This window comes from Equus asinus, chromosome 25, assembly GCF_041296235.1.
Source record: "Equus asinus isolate D_3611 breed Donkey chromosome 25, EquAss-T2T_v2, whole genome shotgun sequence".
Lineage (NCBI taxonomy): Eukaryota > Metazoa > Chordata > Mammalia > Perissodactyla > Equidae > Equus > Equus asinus.
In genome coordinates, this window is record NC_091814.1 from 29995024 (window position 1) to 30019950 (window position 24927).

The window sequence follows — 24927 nt, forward strand, 5'->3', positions numbered from 1 at the left end:
CTGCTCTTTTGCTGGAACTAGGCACCTTTAAAAAGGTCCTCTCACTCTCTACCCTGAATATATCCTAGACCCAAGGGGGCATTTACACAAATAACATATAGAACACACATAGAACATTTGATTACAGAATGGAAGGAATGGAATAGTAATCTGTGTCCCCTTGCCTTTTTACATGATTCTAGTTTTGGGTGGGAGATAATAAATAAGAATAAATAAGTAAATACCTCACTTTTTCCCCATTGGGTTTTTACCTTTTTCACAAACTGGTATTTCAGGATCCCAGGTGTTATTGGCTTTGCAACGAATCTGACTGCTGCCCTTCAAAGTAAATCCATGATCACACTTGAATGTCACAGTGTCGTTGTAGAAATATGGGGCTTCCTTGCCAGACACCTTGTATCCATTTGCAACATGGACATGTGAGCACTGAACAGCAGGGAGGGAAAGTTTACAAAGAGGAGCAGGGCCACTCCAGATGCCCCTCTTTTGATTGTTGCTGATACAATGGATGGTGCTCGCCCCAATGAGGTTGAATTTCACTCCTTTCTCTGGCCCGGGGTTACATGTGTAAGTGACTGTAGTTCCATACGGAATGTCTTCTGAGGAAATCCCTGTGTATATCCCATTGTAGATAACAGGGGGTGGTGGGCAGGTGATTTCTGGAGAGATGAGAAAATACTGTAGAATTTTGTTCCAGTATTAGCCACCAAAGAAAAGAAATGAAGTTGGTTATAAATAAGTTGTTATCAGGTCTCCTGGAGGATGTGGGCAAGTTTGGATGATATGAGTTATATCAAGGCTCATTATGTATACAAAATTCAATTTAAACAGATTTCATAAGAAAGATTTTTGTAATGGAAATCTTCATTAAACGTGAACATGTAGAGGGGTTGGCCCCCTAGCCGAGTGGTTAAGTCTGTGCCCTCCGCTTCAGCGGCCCAGGGTTTTGCTGGTTTGGATCCTGGGCGCAGACATGGCACCACTCATCAAGCCATGCTGAGGCAGCATCCCATACAGCACAACCAGAAGGACCTATGACTAAAATATACAACTATGTACCGGGGGGCTTTGGGGAGAAGAAGAAGAAAAAGAAAGAAAAAGTGAACATGTAGAGCAATATCATATTGTGAGGCAGTAAAGTCCAGGAGTACATTATTAATTAAAAGAAGAATTCTTTTGTGGCTGGCCCCGTGTCCTGGTGGTTAAGTTTGGTGTGCTCTGCTTTAGTGGCCTTTATTTGTGGGTTCAGATCCTGGGCACAGACTTTACAGCACTCATTGGCGATGCTGTGGCAACGACCCACATATAAAATAGAGGAAGACTGGGGGCCGGCTCCATGGGAAAGTGGTTGAGTCCAGCATGCTCCACTTCAGCAGCCCAGGTACACATATTCCGATCTTGGGTGTGGACCTGCACTACTTGTCAGCCATGTTGTGGCGGCAACCCATATGCAGAATACAGAATGAGCACAGATGTTAGCTCAGCACTAATCTTCCTCAAGCAAAAAAAGAGGAAGATTGGCAACAGATTTTAGCTCAGGGTGAATCTTCCTCAGCAAAATAATAATAATAATAATAATAATAATTCTTTTTAATAGGCAAATCAAAGGCACAGAGGAATAGAATTAATCGTTTTTGAGTACTGAGGTAATATGACAGGTTATCCAAGAATATTTATTGTTGATTGAGCATTTAATTGTTGACAGGCCATTTTCTCATCTACAAAGTAGGGATAGTACCATTTAATTCTAATAACTTTGAAGTCTGCAGTCTTATGCTAACTTTACAGATGAGAGGCTAGAGTTTCAAAGAAGTTACATAAATTGCCCATGGTCAAATAAGCAGCAGAAGCAGAATCTGAGTTCAGCTCCCACACCAATCCCCTTTCTCTCCACTAAACTACAGTGTACCCAAAATTAAGGATGCTGGCTCATATACTCACTGCCCTCATTATTCTTATACTCCTAAATCACAAAAGAGAATCAGTAACTAAATACATTTAACTTAAATGATTGCTATGCTTTAAAGTAGAAAAAGGTGACAGCAGAAAGACAGCAAAACCGTATAACTATAACTGTGGACAAAGTTAATAGAACAGAATCTAACATTCTTATTCCCCTTACATGGCCTAAAACAGAAATCTCCCAAGAAACACATAGAGCTCATATTATTTCAGGTCCTCTGATATTTTTGCTACTCACCTTCACAAAGACGAATCTCCACATACCAAGGAATTGTGCCTTGACACAGCTGATAAACACTCTCACCTAACCGGTACCTAGAGACAGAGAGTCATATCATTTTGTTATCTGGTGACCAGTAAGCTAAGCAAGAGCTATTGGCTCAAAAGCAGACTCACCACTTTCTGGACAAGAAGCTATAGGAACAAAAATGTAGCCAGCATCAGCACCATCCATCCATTGCATAGGCATAATTTCCATGCATGGAAAAATAGTGCAGTCAACACTTCCATGAACACATGACAGAGAAGGGTCTTTGAGATAAACTCTTCCACAGAGCTTGCAGTGTGCACACGTAAGCCAGACCTAATTCACACTGAAACAGCTTTCACTCACCCTTCACCGCAAGAAGAGTTAACATCTGATCTGATAAATTGATCCTGGGGTTTTACAAAGAGTTGCTCTCCTATAGGTTTACACTCTGCCACTAAGAAAGGAGACTAGGATGAGAAATCAACTCAAGGTAATCTCAAAACCACAAAACATTTCTACACAAAATGCATCTACATTCAAAGCCTGGCACCTTTGCATTTGGGGGCAGTGGGTATCCACACCCCCTCAAAGGAACAATGTATGGATTCTTCTCCCACCAGCACATAGCCAGGGTCACAGCTATATTTTATGGATGTTCCAGGGTCAAAGCGAATCATGTGTCTGTCTTCCTTTCGCCCATTGAGGATTTTAGGAGGGGCTTGGCACTCTAAAAGAAAGGAATAAAATTTTTCTTATATAAACAACAGAAAGAAACAAACAAAGAAATTGTCTTAATGCTACAATTCCACTCTGGTGGCAATTGTATGGTACAGAAGGCATCTTGCAGCCCAGTTTTGAGTAATTTCCCATCAGTGTTTCTCAATCTTTTTTTTTCTTTTCTGCACTTAGGCTGCTGCAGATTTTGTTCATTTCCTACTCAGTGTTCTCACTCCTCTCTGTCTCTCCCTTTCTTAAGGAGTTATCTTGTGAGCTTTTAATGGGAGATTCTGATATATCTGTGGGGTGAGGGCCTTGCTGACTTCCCTTTTAAGAAATCACTATTAAGGCAAACAAGCATGTTTCCCAGATTTTTCCCAAAAGAAATGGGCAACTTAGTGATCCCTAATATTTTTCCCCGAAAGATACTCACAGGATGAAACAATGTTGGGGAGTGGTGTTAAGAAAGGCTTCTAGATCATTTATATTCACTATATTTAGTAGAATGGAGGAGACCAGAAACTGAAAAGGCTGTGCTTAAGTCCATCACCCCTTCCTCTAACTCTTCAAAAAGATGACTCAGGATTGTAACACCCACCCTTTTCGCAGACTGGTTCTGGAGGCTCCCATGTGCCCTGGGCATTACATCGGATTCCCTTGCTGCCCTTCAAGGTGAAGCCAAACGCGCAAGCAAATACCACAGTGTCGTTATAGGAATATTGATTTTTCTGCCCTGATAATATGCGGCCTCTTAGGATTTTGGGAGGTGGACACTGCACCCCAGAAACAGAAAGTTCACAGCGTGGGGCAGGGCCACTCCAGATCCCAGTCTTCTGACTATCAGCGGTACAGTAGATAGTGTTCTTCCCAATAAGGATGAAGTTCACTCCTTTCTCTGGGTCCGAGTCACAAGTGTAAGTGACTCTGCTTCCATATGGAACGTTCACTGAAGAGCTGCCTGTATGTCTTCCATGGAGAATAGGAGGAGGTGCTGGGCAAAGAATTTCTAGGGAAATTACAGAGAGAAATGACAAGATTAAAGCTGTACTGCAAAACAAGAGTGCCTCAGAGGTTGCTTGACACCACTCTCACATCCTAGGTTCAGAGACAGTGAATTTGAATCTGCAATGAATCAATCAAGACAGCAATAGAAATACAATTCAAAAAGTATGATTTAAAACTTTATTCCAGAGTGTATCTACTCTGCTGATCCTTTGATTTCTTTTACTGTATACTATCTCGTTTATGTGCATAATCTGGCTGCAAGTCTGCACAGCTTTCAGAGAAAGAAAAACCTAGGGACCCTGTTTTACTTGAGTAAGCAGAGAAGTAATTGAAGAATGCTTCAGTGAAGAACATATCCTTAAAGATATCTAGGAGAGATCTTTGCTCTGTAAGATTCTTACAGTAATGACTGAACCAAAAGCTTTTAGTTAAGCTGAGAATGCAGTGTCCTGTTGAACCTCTGACCAACAAACTAATTGCAAACCACAGTTGCCCAACCTACCTTTACATGTTGGCATCTTGGTCCATAAAGCATTCTGTCCAACAATTACACACTGACTAGAAGGTTGGCCTTCTAATCGATACCTGGAGACAGAGAGTGGTCATTCAGAGCTATGAAGCAGTTGGCGTTGTAGAACAGCAGTCTTTACTTAAAATCTAAGACAAATTCACCTAATTTCTGTGCACTAACTCTTTTTATCAGCATTATGTCTCATAATCTCACCCTAGGCAGTATATAGATCCTCACAGAGGAGCCTTCTGCAAGTTTCACAGGTCACACCGCGCACATATAAGCCAAATGAATTAAATGTCATGGGTCCTCCAGACACTCACCCTTCCTTACAGGAAAAGTCTACAGTTACACCAGCCCGAAACTTTTCAGGCCCTGCTATCTGCCCATTGAGAAATGGTCCTGGATCTTTACACTGTGCCTCTGAGAAAACAAGCCAAAGATGAGCAAAGTGTGGCAAATTACAGAATAGGCCATATTCTTAAAATTGACTGTAAATTTAGGGTACCTTTACATGTGGGAATGCCAGAACTCCAGTCTCCTGAAGACAAACACTTAATGGTCTTTTGTCCAACAAGCAAGTAGCCAGGGTCACAGCTATAAGTCACAGACAATCCTGGGGTAAACTTGCCAACAGTCTCCCCTGTGTGATGTCCATGGGAGATCCTGGGAAGTGATGGACACTCCAGGGGGAAATCTTTACACACACACATTAGGAAAAAGGCCATCAGATGATACATCTTTCACAATCCAATCCAGAATTTGACTTAGTACGTAGATCCAAATAAATGGTAACCAGTTATCATTAATTTTCAACTCAGTCTTTTAATGATCAAAGAGGTATGGTTTAATTGTATCCATTTTATACCACAAATAGTACATTATTTTTCATTTTTAGTTGGACTTTGTGAATCACATTTATCTTGTGAAAAATTTCAATTACCAAAAAATGTCTATTTTCACCCATACTCTCATCCTACCCTTAAGCCTATTCTCTGCTCCAAAAGTAGCATATTATTTAGGATGTTATCCTGCCAGACATCAGTGACATAGTTTTTTGGTATTCTCTATGTGATACATATATACACACATATTGTGTTTGTGTGTGTGTGTGTGTGTATGTGTACTCCATACATATTATTCTATGCCTTGCTTTCTTTGCTTAATCATCTATGATATCTTCCCATGTCAATACATATAGGTCTATCTAAATCTTTATAAAGGCTTAATTGTTTCCGATGGTCACCCCATTTTGTGACTACTTTAAGATCTTCCCTACCTCCAAGATTATATATCTACATATAAATAGATTCATATTTCTCTAATAATTTAATAGTTTTTTAACTCTTTAATTGATTTAGACTTGATCAATATTGCTCATTATTAAGAAAATAAATAGCTAATTTTGATAGTATAATTTTTGTCAGATATTGCCAGTCCCTGTAATTGTATATTTGAAATTCAGATTTAAGATTTCAGCAGCAACATAAACCAAACCAAATGAAAAGGAAATGAAGAACTTATAGTAGTCCCTATTTTCAAAGTCGATTGATTTGAAATGTTATGGCTTAGGAAATGACTTCAGGAAAATAGCGGATCACTTCAGAAAGTGTTTATAGAAGCCACAGAGAACAGGGCATCATTTCTGCAAGGCTATATTAACAGCTCTTTACAGATGGGCTTTAAATCCATTGGATGTATTTTTGCTATTAAATCCCATATTTCTTCTCAGTTTAACAGTAACCCAGACGTATAGTTTAAAACCATCTAATTCCCCACAGCCACGACAAACTCTGGCCCTCATCCTTGTGAGACTTACTCCATTGAATTATTAGGTATATTCAGTTACATTTTCCCATTATACTTTAAAATCCTTTCTCTGTTGATGTTGGTTGAATGGACATTTATACCCCTCCACGACTAAGAAAAACAGGAAACCATAATTTTCACCTTTTCCCTGGCTTCCTCCCTCCAGCCCCACCATTCACACATCCACACTGTTCTTCCTTCAGAATGATACAAAACTTAATCCGCACAGAAATGCAAGGCTCCAACCTCCCAACTCAGTTTTATTTTTGTTTTTACTTACCACTCTCACAGATTGGTAGTGGCGTTGGTCCCCATGTGTTATTTGCTTGGCACCAAACAGATTTGTTTCCTTTCATGGTGAAGTGGATATCACAGGTAAATGTCACAGAATCACCATGTCTGTACGGTGGTTTAGACATTTTATTTCTGCGTCCCCCTGGTACTACTGGCTCACGGCAAATGGTATTTCTATTGTAATATTCACATATAGGAGCAGCTTTATCCCAGACTCCTTTCACTTGGTCTTTACTCCTACAAAAAATATTTCTTTCTCCAATGAGGCGGAAGGCACCTGGACAACTGTACCTTACCACAGTGTTAAGAGGTATGGGGCCAGAAGGATAACTGTTCCAACCATGTTTGATAGAAGGAGGAGGGTCACAATAAATCCCTGAAAAGTAGAAAAGGAAATATGTGGTCACACTGATCATGACAACAAAAAGATTGAAATTTAGATAAAAGGTCCAAATATACGTCATGTTACTTTTTCAGAGACAGACTTAGAAATTTGTATAATTTATTTCTTACTCATAGTCCCTGCTTATCCCCAAGCTCCTAAATTCTTACCTTTCTCTTGATCCTCAGCAAACAAATCAATATAGGACTATAAGCACCATCTTGACCAAACAGTAACAATGAAACAAAATTTATTGAACAGTTCTGAGTCTGATCAATTTTAATAATGAAACAAAAGGCAAACAGTACATGAAAATACAGTTAACAAAATGCTAATCACATGTGGGGAACCACCACAGACTAATGAAATTTGGGCTCAGTAGACTTGTTTCAAATCCCCACTGTCATTCAATAGCTGTGTGACCTTAGGCAAGTCTTACCCTCTCTAAGGTTCAGTTTCCCAGTCTGTAGTATAATTCAAGCTATTTCATAAGGTTGTAATAAGAATCCAGTGAGATAAAAGTACCTGGAAGGGGCAAGTACAATACCTGTAACACACTAATTATCAATGCCTGTTTCAAACACGCAACTGGGGCTAAATGTGGTGAAAACACATTCTGTACTGCTACCAAAGATACTGCAGCCTCACTACAGGTCACTTGTCATCCTTTGATGCTGGATCCCTTTGAAAAAGCCACAGGAAGTGATCAGAGGTTTTGAATAATGACCTCATATCCTTTATTAACTTGTCTTAATGAATATGAAGAATATTAATTGTTTAGAGCTGTGTTGGTATATGCACACCTTTCCTGAGTGAGTCTCAGAATAAAGGGAAAATTGCCAACCTCAAGAACTTCCAGTTGATTTCCGTTTAGCTCCAAGAGTTGCTTATCCGTGGAGGAACTGGCATAAGAAGACATGGCCAAACCATTTCAGCACATCAGTACTACTCAGTTTCAGTAGGGGTAACTTTTGAGAGCCTTTATCTTTATACACATAAAATACTCAACACAATATGAAGTCAATTGACTAAAGTTAGTCTTGGTCTGCATTCTAGAACATACAGAAGAGTGGCATATATATGTTCAAAGCACACATAAGGATAAGATGTTATAATCGATAAATGCACAAGAAAACACCAAAAATCAAGAGGCAAGATCCATGCTTGATTATTTTTGCTTTCTACTCACGTTCACAGACAGGAAACTTATTATTCCAGAGTACTTTCATTCCTTCTACGACACACTGACTAGAAGATTTGCCATTTAACCGGTACCTTAAACAATAAGGGGTAGCAAATCGTCACCAGAACAAACCAATTCTTGGTTGCACAGAATTAGTCACTTCTTTCAAGCATATGGTATTAATGGCTCTATTTTTTTAAGCATTTCTGGCTTCAGGAAAAAGTCCAAGACTGTTTGTGTATAAACTCAGCTGTATGATGACATCAGACCAGATAAAAACAAGAAAAAAAATCCTAATGATCTTATAATTTTTTTTTAATTCTCCCTTTCCTCTTTGGCATCCAAATGTTGAGATTCTCTTGACCATTTAGAAAGGGAAAAAACTTCAGTTCCTAGTGAAGAAAGCATTAAAGATCTTGTTCCCTAAGCTCACCCCAAAAAACACTTTTTCCTGAACTCCCATCATTTATTCATTCTCCATAATAGGAACGTTAACTTCTGACCCTAAACTTTGCTTTTGCTTTTTCAAACAATGAAAGGACAATTCCCAGCTTTGTCTGGCCATGCAAAATGCATATACTTGGAGAAAACCAAGAGTATTTGCTTAATAACAGAGTTCTTAATCATAAAAGGTAAAGAAAAGGAGAAAAAAAATCAGAGAGAGAAAAAAATTTTAACTATCTTTAGAGCTCAGTTTGCAATGCTTAGCTATAGATCCTTGGTCTCAATTCAGAGCCTGTCACCTCACACTCACCCCTTATCACAAACAAATGAAACCTCTGCCCCAAGCCGGAGACTAGGAGGAGCCACCACACGGCCGTTGAGAAGTTGGTTTGGAATGGCATCGCATGATTTCGCTAGGAAAAAAGAGACAAGGCTGGCACATGAAGAGTTAGGAAACAGTTGAGTTCCCTTAAGATGGAATACAGCTTTAGGCACCTTCACATCTGGGGGCTGTAGGGCTCCAGGTTCCCAAGGATGTACACTGCACAGGGTTAGTTCCAATGAGAGTGTAGCCAGGCTTACAGCTGTAGGACACTTTCTGTCCAATTTGAAAGAATTCCTTATCCATTTTGCTATAACTACCATTGGCGATATCTGGAGGTAGAAGACACCCTAAGAAAAGAACAGGACCAGAGGCCTTTTATTTCTGAAATAAGAACTTTCTTCTCTAAAACTTAAGCCGGCTTGGAGTTGGGAGTGGTGGGATGAAGGTAGTCATGTCAACTCTCCTAAGTGTAATGCAGAGACTCCTTTGGGTGAGATGGAGTGGGGCTAACATGTATTACTTTTTTTAGACATGATGAATCATGCAACTATCTGCTTTCCCTTTCTTGATCTATGCCAGGAAACATTCCACCTACTCATTATTTTCCATTTTATTTAACTAAAACTGTCTCAGACATCTTCTCACTAATATCATAGCCAAGGGAACCAAACTATTGGAATACATTTTCACCACCAAAATCTGCCTCTTTCTTCCTGCTGCCCAAATCAGGTTGATGAAGTTTCTGAGCTTTGTGGGAGGGGCTCCCAATGTTGCAGATTTCTGGTAAGTCAGACATTTCTCAATAAGAGTAGGGGAGAAAGGGAGAATGGAGGAGAGACTCAATCTTAATTCTAGCCTAATTCCATAAAGGCTGCATTTTTCAATATGAGAATGTATTATGTCTACAGATTTTTAAAGCAAATTCTGACATCAGCCAGTTTCCCCATTGGTATAGTCAATAGTATCGAGAACTTATTTTATTCTCATTTAAATAAAATGTAATCATATACACGTTTTGGAAAAAAATCTCTGATCATTGGCTCTGGTACTATCTGTTTGTTGTTGTTGTTGTTGTTGTTGTTTTTTGAAGTGTCTTCTAATATCCCCTGCATTAATGCAGATCTAGCACTATCCCAGAATATAGTAAATTCCCCACCTCTTCAACATTTAGATATTACTTTCAAAGTTTACTTTCGAATTCCTTAACCAGGATACCCCACCACATATACTATCTTTCTCCTCTTCTTCTCATAGGTACCATGCATCTATTCCTCCAAAGTCTCATTTTATTTCTAGATCCCCAAAGTTTCAGCCCAACTCACCCTTGAAGCACTTTGGCAGTGGAGGATTCCATTTGCTGTTTGGCTGGCACCATACTATGTTGCTGCCTTTCATGGTAAAGCCAGGCTTACACTTAAACATGACAGTATCATTTAAGGAAAATGAACGTCTAAATCCAGATTCCATGATCCCATTTTCAACTTCTGGAACTGGGCATTTGACTACAGTAATACACTGAGGGGGAGGGCTGCTCCAGATGCCAATGCGATTGTCTTTGCTGGTGCAATATATTGACGGCTCACCCACGAGGTCAAACAGCTTTTTCCCATTCTGTCCAATATGGCACTCATAAGTCACCACCATTCCATAGTAAAAGTGCTCTCTACTGCTGCTGTAGAAGTCCCCATTGGAGATGGCTGGGGGTGACTCACAAGGAATAACTTTTCAGGGAGTAGGTGGGAAAAGAGAGAAAGTATTTAAATGTTACACCTTCTGGGAATTTTGTCTTCACTCTCGCAAACCAAAATTCAACTCAGCCTACAATTAACTCATATTGATGAAATTCTGTATCTTCATCTCAAAGATGGTTCTAAATAGGAAGTAGCAAAGTAGAAAGATACATGGAACTGACCTGATGAAAATTCAAAAAGCCACAAGCCAGTCACCAGTCCCCACCCTCAGAGTATGGATAAATTGTTATGGGAAGCATCTAGGGTGACCTACATTTTGCATAAAATAAAGTTGGCAGGGTGTAATCTTGTGGCATATTTTAGATTTAAGCACTTCTTCATTATGAAATAATATCATCAAAGGAGAGTAATCAAAAGAAAGTGTAGCGGGATTGGGGGAGCATGGAAGAAGATAAACCACAGCTCTGTGCCAGAACTACCAAAACCAAGTACCCTACCACTCCTGGGTACTCATTTTGATGTGTAGATGCCCAATTTCCCTCTAGAAGGGGACAAAAGAAATTACATAGGGTATAACAAAGGGATCATTTTACTCACTTTCACAAAAAGGCATGTCGCTATCCCAGGTTACAATATTGTCTGAGATAATACATGTAGCAGATGAGTCACCAATGAGTCGATATCTAAAGACAAAGAGATGAGTGATCATCTCCCAGCTAGATGTACATTTTAGGAAAGCTTAGTTCTTTTTCCACTGAAAGAATGGCAAAGAATAGAATATCATGTAGGAGAAGTAATGATGATAGACTAAGGACTCATACAAAAGATTCAACAATCTAAAGCCAAATGAACTTTGACTTCCTCATCAGTAACAGTGAAGAATTAAAATAGGAAGAAAAGTAGCCCAAACTTCTTTCTTTTCTAGAGATCCTCTCTAGTGAGTAATCTTGAAGAGTTTCTCTGGAACAGATCAAGGAGGCAGTTCTCTTTTTGCTTATCTGTTTTTAAGGTTAGGTGGCAATCACTCAGATCTCTTTCAGAATTCTGATGGTTTCTGGTTGAAACTACTGTTCTAATACCCATGTACGCTAGAGATATCTCCTGCCAACTCACCCTTCATCACAAGAATATGTAATTGTTGACCCAAACACGATACCCATGGGTGTGTGGACAGAGCCATGGAGGAGTTCTCTAGGACTCATACATGATTTACCTACAAGGGAAAACAAAACACAACAGGAATTGGGGCTGGGATTTGGGGAATGTTTTGTGTTTTATATTAAATCCCAAACTGACAAGACTTGCTGACTAACCTATTTATGCTTATTCAAAGAAATTTTTGACATTTACAAAACTTCTATCTTCCAAGGGATGTCAACTCCAGAATACTATTTGTTTAAAGCACATAGTGTATGTTTCTCATCATGGTTCAAACATTATTTGTGGTCAACCATAACTTACAAATTTCCCCTTTTTATATTCTGTCAGTTGATGGCGTCATCTACCAAGTCTCATGGCTTAAAAAAATCTCATAGTCATCATTTCCTTTCTTTAACGCATCCTCTAGCCGTTGCCCTGCATTCAATTGATCACCAAATTTTAGTGACCAATTAGAAATCTCTCTGCAAACCAACTATTTTGCCACTGCTCTAATCTCTCATTGGATCACTGATTAATAAAATTTATCTCTCTAACTCTGGTCTCCATTGGTCCAGTACATCTTCTACACACATTATCTTTCAGAAACACAAACATTGTCATGCCAGTCCCCACATTTAAAAGCTTACAATGACTTACCATTGTTTATTGGGAAAAAAATGCATGACCCATCACAATTAAGCTCCAATCCGCTTAATCAGCTACTTTCCTCACCATGCACCTTATGCTCCAATTACACTGAATTTTTCTATTTTCCAAATATACTTTTGAATACGCTGTTTCTTTTGCCTGTAATTCCTAGATTTCCCTAACTCTCTTAGATAGCATTTATTATTTACTCCTCTATGATCTCAAAGAACTTTATCTCTACAAATAAAAGAAATTACATCACAGTACAGTATTTGTTTAAAAGTAAGTCTTTACAACTAGTATAGGAGTTATTCAAAGACAGAGACTAGCAGATTAATTTTTCTCTCTCTCTCCAGCCCCATCATCGAGCCTAGTGCTTCATATCTAGTGGTTATTCAAAAATATTTCTTGAATTGAGTGAAGTAAGAATGAGATGAAACTCCTCATATACTAACTTCTAACCTCATTCTAACACAGTTCAGAGGCCATAGTGCAATGTCATGGAGATTACAAGCTTGACAGGGTTGGCCAACTGTGATGACTTAACCCCAATACTCAATGCCCTCAGGAGTAAAAGAAAACATGGAGAACACAGGAGCCACCTTCATTTGAGATTGCTTACTAATTTACTGGTCTTTTATCTTGAAAATTAGCCCATAGAGATATACTGATAGATCCAAAGATATCTCTATTACAGATTACTCACGTTTACAAAACTGCTGAGCATCTGACCACTCGGAAGTCTCTAGGCAGGTGGTAAAGAATGAACTCTTGATAAACCCAGGAAGGCATTCATATTCCCAAGATGTCCCAACAGCAAACTCAGACTGATCACTCTGAATTTTAGGCTTAGCAAAAGGATACCTTGGCAGGAACTTACACTGACCTAGAGACAAAGACCACAGGAATATCAAAACTAAGAGAGGCTAAAACTTCTACTCTGCTTCTGTTTTGTCACCAGCTACCCTGACAACTTTGATCTTTAGAAAGTAAACCTAAATGAGGCAATATTTTCTGGGACAAAGAACATATATCTTGTAGTATGGGTGCATATACAGAGAAATAAGCTCAGATGTTCAAAGACTTTTTTACGATAGACTTCAGAGGAAGAGCTGAAGAAAATCAATTTGCACAAAATTCCATAAAGACCCTGGAGTTGTTTCATCTTCTTACAACCTCATGAATAAATCTAAAATCTTATAAATAAAGCTTTTCTGGGATATCACAGAAAACTAAAATACATTAGAGATCTTGTAAGCTTTATATATGTATGAGCCTCTAAAATTATTTCAATGAGTTAGTATTACTATCTTAGTCATTAAAACTTTAGGTCCTAGCAATAAGAAAATATGTTTATTTATTATTTTTCATTATTTTGTTCCACTAACCTAGTAGAGTAATATTCTCTTAAGAGAGTTCAGTAAATAGTTTCTGATGGGAGGGGTATTAGATAAAAGGAACTAGTTATCAAGACAGATCCCTGTGAATTAAAACAGTAATAATAACATTAATAATGAAACAAATCTTATCCTAAGAGATAGGTAAGGAACTGTGACACTCATATACTTGAGGATGTACCTGGAAAAGTCATTTTTCTAGGTATGAAAGAGAGCTCAAGTTTCAACTCCAGAATGGCGGTATATTTGAATATCAGATTTATACATCTCCTTCTTTTTCAAACAATTATGGGATAGGTACAAGTGAAAGTCAAAGAGCAAACATGGGCTAATTGAAACAAAGACACAGAACTCCCAAGGTTGCAGCCAGACCCAACCTTTCTGTAGCTGGACACTTCTCAATGAAGAAGTCATACAGACTGGATCTAAGAATGGCCATCATTGTTGGAACCCAGATCTCACTGTAGATCTCCTTCTTTCTTTGCTCAGCTCCTTTGGTTTCCTCCTTTAACACCTACAAATGTCCCCAAGTGCACACTTGTGCAAAACAGCAAGACTCTGTAGGGAAAGCCATGATTTTTCCTCAATGAAGACCAACTTCACAACCCTGACATTACATGTACCAGTTCACCCTAATCAAGAGATTTGCCTATAATTATCCAATATGAATAAGGACAATACCAAATAATTCTTCACAAGCTGGAAAACCAATTTAATTTTATAAGATTTAATCAGTAGCAATGTCATGAACTAAGATGGAACCAAGATCTTGAAGGAGCAAAAGCAGAAGGGTACTTTATAACATGGCCTTCTGAGGTGAAAGGAGATAAGAATCACAGTTTCTGGATGGGAAATTCTTATACCCAATTAGGGGATCTGGGGACTTTCTCTCTCTCTTTGGGGACGCTAGCTCTCATTAGTAATGAAATTGCCAAAATCCCAGGTCACAAGACAGAATTTCCAATGATCATGTTCTCTTCCATAGCAAAAAAGGGAAGGTTAGTCCCTCAATCATTAAGTAACATGAATTTTTCTGAAGGGTCACTTCACTGTCTTCACATTTTTCTAAAATCAGGAGTAAAAGACAGAGTAGATTAAGACTGGATCTAAAACAGACGATAGTGGTAAAACATTGCCATATACACCCCTCATGTGAAAAACTAACTAAGCAAAGCAGTTTCTGGAGAACTGGAATACATGTAACTCTTCATTGGGATCCAAGGGGCTTTATCTGGAATGGCTTAGAAATCCAATTGAAATGAATGCAGAACAAGGATATAAGATAATAAAAAACTGAAAGTTGTCAGAAAGCATAAAGCAAGTAGGAGGGGAAATTATCGTTGAGAATGAGAATTATTATAATCAAATGCCTTATTACTGAGTTTCCTGGCTATTTGATCATTTTTGAATGGCAGTTATGCATATTAACCAAGGTACTGCCCTAAGCACAGGAGATGCATCAGTGAACTTTAGAGACAAGGTTCCCACCCGCATAGAATTTATATTCCAATAGAGGAAGACAGACTATAAATAAACACTGGTAAATAAATAGATGATATATAAAGGAAATAAACAGAGTGGTGTGAAAAGTGCAATGCACTGGAAGGAGGAGGGGACAGCATGGCATACAACTTCAGTTAGGATTGTTAAGGAAGGCCTACGAAAAGGAGACATTTGAGTTATGACCAAAGGCTAAGAAGGAGCCAGCCAGGCAAAGTGCTTGGAAAAAGCATTTCAGGCAGAAGCCTAACAGCAGGGACAGATTTGCTGTGCTTTAGGGACAGACAGATGGTGAGTGTGTCTGGAATGCAGTGATCAAAACAGAGTAGTATAAGATCAAGTTAGACAGCTCAGCAGAAGGGATCATGTAGGGCTTCTTAGGCCAAGGTAAGATGTCTGGATGTTATCTTGAGTGGAAGGCATTGAAGAGTTCAAGCAGGAGAGTCACATGTCCTGATTTACATTTTTTTTTTCTTTAGGAAGATTGGCCCTGAGCTAAGATCTCTTGCCAATCTTTCTCTTTTTTGTTCCTCCCCAAAGCCCCAGTACATAGCTGTATATCCTAGTTGTAGGTCATTCTAGTTCTTCCTTGTGGAACACCACCTCAGCATGGCTTAATGAGCAGTGTCTAGGTCCATGCCCAGGATCCAAACCAGTGAACCCCAGGCTGCCAAAGTGGAGAGTGTCAACTTAACCACTCCGCCATGAGGCCGGCTCCCCTAATTTAGCTAAGACATGGGAACAACCTAAATGTCCAACGATGGAGAATGGATAAAGAAGTTGTTGTATATACATACAATGAAATATTACTCAGCCATAAAAAACGAGGACATTCTACCATTTGTGACATCATGGGTGGACCTTGAAGGCATTATGCTAAGTGAAAAGAATCAGACAGAGAAAGACAAATACTGTATTATCTCACTTATATATGGAATGTAAACAAAACAAAGCACGAAACTCATAGAAAAAGAGATCAATTTGTGGTTACCAGAAGCAGGGCGGAGGCGGCAGGGAGGGGTGGTGGGAATTGGAAGAAGGTGGTCAAAATGTACGAACAAATGTACAAACTTCCAGCTGTAAGATAAATAAGAACTAGGGATGTAATATACAACATGAAGACTATAGTTAACACTGCTCTCTGATATATAGGAAAGTTTGTTAGGAGAGTAGATCCTGAGTTCTCACCACAAGGAGAAATTTTTCTTCTTTTCTTTCTATTGTATCTATATGAGATGAGGGATGCTAACTAAACTTATTGTGGTAATCATTTCACAATATATGTAAATCAAACCATCATGCTGTTCACCTTAAATATGTCAATTATTTCTTAATAAAACTGGGGGGGAAACTTTAAATTATTGCTTTCTGAAATACCTGTCTGCTCTAAAACTTTGGAATCTTATAGCATGGAAGGGCTACTTAGCATGGTAGAACTACAAGAAGTATAATGAAGAGAAAGAAAATGTTAGTAATTACTATGGAAGCAGTGGTTTTAATCCAGGATTTAGCATTTAATATGTTGGCCCAAGCAAGGAGAGTTTATTTAAGAGTTTGACTCTTTAGCATATTGAAGCCTGGAATAAACAATGCCCTACAGTGAATGAAAATAAGATGCTGTGAGTAAAAAGAGTACTTCATAAAATTTATGTATGAGACCTTTTAAATTTATTGGACTGTCATGTACTTTTGGTGGGCAATAAATGATCATTTGTTTATATATTTTTTCACTTCATGTCAAAAACATATTTATTCTTTTGTATTCTAGTCATTAAAATATTGGTTTAATTTTTTTTAAATGAGGCTTGGACCATAGGGAAGCATGAAAGTGGATGAATTTGGAATATATTTTAGTGGTAAAATTGGCAAGATTTTTTGTTGTGTTTGATGTGAGGCTAAGGAAATGGGAGGATTCAGTAATGATTTCAAGGCTTTGATCTGAGCCACCTGATTGATGGTAATACCATGTGCTAAAAAGGGAAAGCCTGGGAAAGGAGCAGGTTTTGTGTGTGTGTTTGTGTGTGTGTGTGTGTGTGGTGTGTGCAGAATTGGTTCCATTTTACACTTGGTATATTTAACACACTTACTGGGCATCCAGATGGAGATGCCAAGTAGGCAGTTGGATGTATGAATTCACAGCTCAGAAGACACATCAGGACTACAGATAATAAATATGAGTCATCAAAATATAAATAGGAAGATGACTTTTGTCAGGAGAAAGGATACTTTTTCCCTTGTTACAGGAGGAAAAAGAAGATTCTTATTGACTCCTAGTTATATGCTAGTGCTAGGGATTCATCAGGCAATAAGACAGATAAAGACCTTGTTCTCATGGAACTTGTGTTCCAGTGAGGGAACAAATGACAAATAAGTAAATAAATAAACAAGAATGTTCCATATGATGATGGATGCTCTGTAGAAAATAGAACACAGCTATGTAACAGAGAGTAACCTGGGGTCTGCGCTACTTCAGATAGGAGTCAGAGAAGAGTGACAGTGGAGCTGAGACCTCAGTGCTGAGAAGGGCTGATGTGTAGGAAGAGCGTTTCAAAGGAGTGAACACCTAGCGCAAAGCCTAAACAAACATGACTGTGTCTGTGTTCAAGGAATGGAAGGAAAGCCAGTGTGGCTGGGGCAGAGGGACTGAGGAGGAGTACAGAGAATTTGAGAGAGAGGCAGAGCCTGTAGTCAAGCGAAGGGGCATGGGTCTTTTTCTAATGTCATGGGAAGCCCTTGACAGGTTCTAAGCAGGGTAGAGAAAGGATCTGATCTCAGATGGAGGTAGATGGTTAGAAAATGAGGCTACTCCTATTTGATGATTTTGTTTTCTCAGTGTACAATGATGTGAGGCTGTCAGTCAAGGCAAGAGTAAAATTTAAGAGTACAGAAAATTTGAATCAGTTTATGTAAACAGACAAAAGGAGAAAGCAGGAAAACACTCTAAGAAGGAAATCTGCTTCCCATATGACTTGCTCACAACAGTGTGCCCTATAGACACTTGCTTCAGAATCTTCCAGAATGCTTATTAAACCTCAGCTTCTTGGGTCACATCCCAAACCTATGAATCTCTAGAGGGTGAGGTAGAACCCTTTACATGAAGGTCTCTGCATTTTAAAAAGTCACCTCAAGGGTCCAGCCAGGTGGCATAGTGGTTAGGTTCAGCACCCTTCAGAGGCCCGGGTTCATAGGTTCAGATCCCAGGCACAGATCTACACCGCTCATCAAGCCATGCTGTGGTGGTGACCCACATACGAAACAGAGAAAGATTGGCACAGATGTTAGCTCCGGGCCAATCTTCCTCAAGAAAAAAAAATAAGAGGAAGATTGGCTACAGATGTTAGCTCAAGACCAATCTTCTTCACCAAATAAAATGAATTAAAAAAATAAAAAGGCACCTGAAGCACAACCAGAGGCATTTACAACTAGAATACACAACTATGTACTGGGGGGGGGGGGGGGGGGGGGCTTTGGGGAGCAGAAAAAGAAGAGAAAAAAAAAAAAGATTGGCAACAGATGTTAGCTCAGGTGCCAATCTTTAAACAATAAAAAATAATAAATAAATAATAAAAAGCCACCTCAAGAGTTCTTTAGAGTTAAGAGTTAAGAACACCTCAATGTTCTTAAGCATGCTCAAGGACAGGAACTGGCCAAGTGCCAACAGACAGTCTGCAAAGGGGACATAGTAAGAGCAAAAGTCAGGAGGGCGGCATGCGTAAAGCTTGAGTAAAGAACCATGGGTGCCCTCAGGCAAAAAGATGAACAGTGCATTCTTGCATTCTTGATAGGCAGCAATGGGAAGTGGGAGGAGCTGCCTGCGTGAGATCCAATTACAAAGGGCTTAAAACGCTGAAGAGGTTAGATTTTATCCCATAGGCAGTAGTAGGAAGCCCTTTTAGGTTTTTGAGCAAGGAAGTAAAATAATGAAAAAAAGTATTTTTTTAAAATTTCGGTTCTCACCCTTGGAAAAGTTAAAGAGACTGGTATCAGAGTGACCTGTAAGAGAGGAGGTTGTTACACAGGTAATTATCATGCTTAGATTACAATAATGGTATAAAAAATGATAAAAAGACAAAGAACAGGAGCACATTAGCTATGACAGTTGTCAGACAGGTAGACCTGGGCTTTCCTATGTCTGGAGTTAAGTGACCTAGAGGATGGTCCTGCTCTGGTACTGAAAAGGGGATGCACCCTCGGAGGGGATGATGAATTGACAGAGCTGGTGAAGAATTTGATTTTCAATTGATAATATCCTTTCAGAAAATTCAGAAATAGGAACGGCATGCTGGTGAGAAGTTGGGTCTGGAACGGTGCCATGCAGAGGTGTTAGAGACAGTCATGAATGGGCATTTGTTCAAAGGGAGTTAATACCTATGTAGCAGAGAGGGAGATGAAGATAATGGCTTGGGAAAATATTCAATTAAGGATCAGGAGGAAGTTAAATGCCAGGAAGCAAAGTAAGTTGTGACAGAACCAATATATGCAATAGCCCTTAACAAGCTGGGGGTGTCGAAGCTTAAATGCTGGCTCCGTAAAAACAGATCTATACAGCAGTCTTATTACTGATATTTAGTAAGAACAACTAACTTCTAACTTGCATTGTCTAATTTCATCTGATATTCAGGGCAGCTCAGTAAGATGGTAGGGCAGCTTCTCACCAGGTTCATTCTACAGACAAAGAAACTGAGGATGAGGGAGCCAAATGACTTGCCAAAAGTCACCCAGTTATTGAGGTCCGCATATAGCAAACTTCTTAATAAACTAGGAATTCACTGCACCCTGGAGATAAATTAGAAAGTTAGACCCTCTTATCGCCAAGAGACTCTCATCTTAACAAATTACAATATTTCTTTAAAATTAAGCCAATCTGGGGGCTAAAATCTGTAATAAACATTGAATAAGACCTTCTGGAGCCCTCCACATTACAGGAGATAACACGGAGACAACTGCAGTTTGCATTCACGTTTAACTTTTCTAAATAACTCTAGGTATTTATCGTTTAGGACCTCTTGAGTAACATCATATCAAAGTTCAAAAAAATATGAGAACCCTGCCTGGAAATCAGACATTATTCTTATTCTGGGAAGGCAGCTGGAGGCTCTGCTGCTTTGACTGGTCAAGAGCGAGTTGAGTGTATGCAGAAACTCCCGCGCCTAGCGGAGCGTGTCGCCGAGGTTTCAGCACACATCATGTGCGGACTTCGGTAACGTGGCGAGCTTTAGCGCTTGCAGACCTCCTGTCCCAGAGCGATGACCATCTTCTGAGTCCCGGAGGCAGGGAGCCCAGAGCGAGCACGCCACCGGCCACACGGGGAAGATCGCACAGTGCCCCTCTATGGTGCAGCCTCCAGTTCTTGTGGTCCGCCCCAGGAGGAGCGAGTGAGGACATTCAGGACTAAGAGATCTCAGGGCTGCCCCAAAGCGAGGAGGAGGCAGGCAAGCTTCTGGCACTGTCCCCACCTTCTCGCTTTTGACTCTGTGCTTTGTATCGCGGCACAGAAGCCGTCCCTGCCCCAGACGCGTCCCTACCTCCGTGCTCCCCCTCCCAGCTCACCGAGGACCCCTGGCGCGACGAGAGCCAAGAAAACCCAGAGCAGGCCCGCGGCGCCCATGCCACGGCGGCAGCCCCAGCGGCGGGATGCGTTCCGAGACCCGCGAGCCTCCAGCAGCTGCGGGAGGACAGGGCTGTTGCAGGAGACAGCTGGCAGCAAGGGAAGGTGGGCCTTTAAATAGTGTCTGGCACCACGTGCTAGCTTTGTGCGCACACCTTCAGGCTGCCTGGGGGCGGGAGGCTGGCGTGGGTGAGGAGGGGAGAGGCGGTAAGAGGCGGGCCAGAGGGGGCGGACGCGCAAAGGAACTCTGACCCAACTCCTTGGCTCAGACTCTAGTCCTCAAGGCAGTGACTTTCCAACCTTTTTGACCTCACAACCCAGTGCATCCACTTTTGTCTCTCTGGAGAACTTAAAAGTTTCACATAACAGTGTTCATCCCCTCTAATCTACAAGGCTCTCTCCTATTCTATTCTATTCTATTCTATTCTATTCTATTCTTTTCTATTCTATTCCATTGCATTCCATCCTATCCCATCCTGTCCTATTCTGGTTTGGATCCACTAAATTCATTTTAAAAGCTGTTAATGTTTCCAACCCTTAGTTTGGAAAAACAGTTTATTTGGAAAGGAAACATGAACAGCAGCCACCTCTGCTATGTCCTTTTTATTTTGAAATAATTTCTACAGAAAAGTTGTAAGAATAGTACAAAGAATTCCTGTATACCCATCCCTCAGATTCTCTGAATGTTAACATCTCACTACATTTCCTTTATCATTCTCTGTCTCTGTCTCCCTCTATATTTACATAGATAGAGATATAGTTGTATATATAGAGCTAGATATATACACACATATATGATTGTATAATTATAATTATATAATTGTTACTTTGGAACTGTTCGAGATAAGTTACAAGCATGACACCCCTCTTCTAAATACTTTTATGTGTTTCCTAAAAACCAGGACATTTTCTTACATAACTACGGGACAATGCACAAAAACAGGAAATAAACCATTAATACAATATTATTATCTAAGTGACAGACTGTCCTTACATTTCTCCAGTCATCTCGATAATCTTCATGATAGTAAATACACACACACACACACACATCCTTTTTATTTTTCTGGTCCAAGATCATTCCAGGTTCACACTGCATTTGATTGTTATGTCTTTTTTTCTCATTTAATCTGGAGAAGGTCCTCAGTTTTTTATTGTCTTTCATGACCTTGACATTTTTGAAGAGCACACAGCAATTATTTTCATAGAATGACGTTTAAATTAATTATCTATTGCATAGTAACAAGTCACCCTAAACCCATTTATTTAAAGCAAGAATAAGCATTTATTGTCTCACACAGTTTCTGTGTGTCAGGAATTCGAAAGCAGCTTAGCTAGGTGGTTCTGGCTTAGGATATTTCATGAGGTTGCAGCCAAGACATCAGCCAGAATTTCTGTCATCCAAAGGCTTGGCTGGGACTGGAGGATTCACATCTAAGATGGCTCACTCACATGGCTATTGGCTGATTGTCTTACGTCCTCGCTATATGAACCTCACTATAGGACTCTTTGAATGTCCTTATAACATGGCAGCTGGCTTCTCCTTGAACGAGAGAAAAAGGCAGAAGCCGCAATGTGTTTTATAATCTAGCCTCAGAAGTTACACTATATTATTTCTACAACATCCTGTTGGATACTGTGATGGTTGATTTTATGTGTCAACTTAACTGGGCTGTGAGGTGCCCAGATATATGGTCAAGCATTATTCTGAGTCTTTCTTTAAGGATGTTTTTGGATGAGATTAACATTTTTTTATAGTGGTAACTGACATATTTATTTTTAGTCTTTCCATTTTGTTTTTTGTCCAGTTTTACTGAGATATAATTGATATATAATATTGTATTAAATGTATGACATAATGATTTGACCTATGTATATATTGTGAAATGATTACCACAGTAATATTAGTTAACATCCATCACCTCACATAGTTGCAATTTTTTTCTCACGATGAGAACTTTTAAGATCTATTCTCTTAGCCATTTTCAAATATACAGTACAGTATTGTTAACTATAGTCACCCTGCTGTACATTACATCCCCAGGACTTATTTATTTTATAGCTGGAATTTTGTGCCTTTTGATCACCTCCACCCATTTTCCCCTTTCTTCAGCTCCCACATCTGGCAACCACCAATCTGTTTTGTTTTTAGGAGTATGGTTTTTTTGGTTCCGCATATAAGTGAGATCATACAGTATTTATCGTTCTCTGTCTGACTTGTTTCACTTAGCATAATGCCTTCAAGGTCCATCTACATTGTCACAAACGGCAAGATTTCTTTCTTTTTTATGGCTAAATCATATTCCATTGTATATGTATACACCACACTTAAGAAAATCCATTCATCCCTCTCTTCAAGATAATGGTTTCTTTTTCTTTGGATATATACCCATAAGTGGAATTGCTGGATGATATGGTAGTTCTATTTTTAATTTTTTGAGGAACTGCCATGCTGTTTTCTTTGGTGGCTGTTCCACTATATTCCCACCAACAGTACATAAGGGTTCCCTTTCATCCACATCCCCTCCAACACTTCTTGCTTGTCTTTTTGATGGTAGCCATTCTAACAGGTGTGAGGTGATATCTCACTGTGGTTTTGATTTGCATTTCTCTGATGATTAGTGATATTGAGCACTTTTTCATGTTTGCTACGCAGAAGCTTTTTAATTTGATGTAGTCGCACTTGTTTATTTTTGCTTATGTTGCCTTTGCTTTTGGTGTCAAGTCCAAAAAAATCATTGCTAAGACCAATGTCAAGAAGCTTACCATCTATGTTTTCTTCTAGGAGTTTTATGGCTTAAAAGGTCTTACATTCAAGTCTTTAATCCATTCTGAGTTTATTTTTGTATATAGTGTAAGATAGGGGTCCAATTTCATTCTTTTGCATGTGGCTGTCCAGTTTTCCAAACACCCTTTATTGAAGAGACTATCCTTTCCCTATTGTATATTCTTGGCTCCTTTGTCATAAATTAATTGACCACACACGTGTAGGTGTTTTTCTGGATGCCCTATTCTACTCCATTGATCCATGTGTCTGTTTTGATGTTTACAGCTTTGTCATACAGTTTGTGTGAGATGATACAAAAATATGTACATTGATCTCTGCCCCTAGTTCCTGGCACGGAGCTCCTAAAAACCTTGTCAATTCCTAAGTGATATGAGCCATAGTAGCATCTTTTGTTCTATTGAGGTGATTCTGGGTGGGCTCCTGGATGGAGGCTGGTCACCAGAAAGACCAAGCCATGATTAGAAGCTTGGAATTTTCAGGGGTCCCTGCCCCATCCTCTAGAGAAGGGAGAGGAGCTAGAAATGGAGTTAATAATTGGTCATGCCTGTGTGAGGAAGCCTCCATAGAGTCCCAATAATGTGAGGTTCAGATAGCTTCCAGGCTGGAGAACACATCTTTACTGAGAGAGTGATGCATCTCAACTCCACGGGGACAGAAGCTCCTGTGCTTGGGACCCTTCCAAACCTCACCCTATGTATGTCTTCATCTGACTGTTCATCTCTATCCTTTGTCGTATCCTTTAATAAATTGGTAAACATAAGTACAGGCATACCTCATTTTGTTGCACTTCACTTTATTGCACTTCACAGATATTGTGTTTTTCATAAGACCCTGCACCAGCAAAAAGATTACAATTCACTGAGGGCTCAGATAATGATTAGCATTCTTTAGCAGTAAAGCACTTTTTAAATTAAGTTATGTACACTGTTTTTTTTCTTTCTTTCTTTCTTTCTTTTTTTTTCTCAGTAAGATTCGCCCTGAGCTAACTTCTGTGCCAGTCTTCCTCTACTTTGTCTGTAGGTCACTGCCACAGTATGGCTGATGTGTGGTGTAGGTCCACACGCAGGACCTGAATCCACGAACCTGGGCCACTGAAGCAGAGTGCACCAAACTTAACCACTATGCCCCATGGCCAGCCCCTGTACATTGTGTTTTTAGACATAATGCTATTGCACACTCAGTAAACCAGAATATAGTGTAAACATAACTTTTATACATACTGGGAAGCAACAAAATTTGTGTGACTTGCTTTATTGTGATACGGACTTTATTG

General features: G+C 39.5%; 1 protein-coding gene across 8 annotated transcripts in view; it reads right to left on the bottom strand.

Moving 5' to 3' along the window:
- Positions 1 to 21027, bottom strand: part of LOC106842726 (complement receptor type 2-like) — a 143879-nt gene extending 122852 nt beyond the window's left edge. For 2 of the 8 annotated variants that reach the window (XM_014859421.3, XM_014859420.3), the window contains exons 1-17: positions 20809 to 20966; positions 13068 to 13247; positions 11687 to 11786; positions 11171 to 11256; positions 10205 to 10603; positions 9053 to 9229; positions 8868 to 8970; positions 8120 to 8205; positions 6535 to 6924; positions 4954 to 5142; positions 4769 to 4868; positions 4437 to 4519; positions 3528 to 3935; positions 2763 to 2939; positions 2576 to 2666; positions 2201 to 2277; positions 252 to 659 (exon numbers count right to left, since the gene is read on the bottom strand). In XM_014859421.3, coding sequence (XP_014714907.1) covers positions 252 to 659; positions 2201 to 2277; positions 2576 to 2666; positions 2763 to 2939; positions 3528 to 3935; positions 4437 to 4519; positions 4769 to 4868; positions 4954 to 5142; positions 6535 to 6924; positions 8120 to 8205; positions 8868 to 8970; positions 9053 to 9229; positions 10205 to 10603; positions 11171 to 11256; positions 11687 to 11786; positions 13068 to 13247; positions 20809 to 20866 — 3112 coding nt within the window. In that variant the 5' untranslated portion in view covers positions 20867 to 20966. Of the gene's footprint in view, positions 1 to 251; positions 660 to 2200; positions 2278 to 2575; positions 2667 to 2762; positions 2940 to 3527; positions 3936 to 4436; positions 4520 to 4768; positions 4869 to 4953; positions 5143 to 6534; positions 6925 to 8119; positions 8206 to 8867; positions 8971 to 9052; positions 9230 to 10204; positions 10604 to 11170; positions 11257 to 11686; positions 11787 to 13067; positions 13248 to 20808 lie in introns of those variants that run through there. The other 6 variants (XM_070497958.1, XM_014859422.3, XM_044758450.2 and 3 more) reach the window with 5 other exon arrangements.
- Positions 21028 to 24927: the final 3900 nt, after the last annotated feature.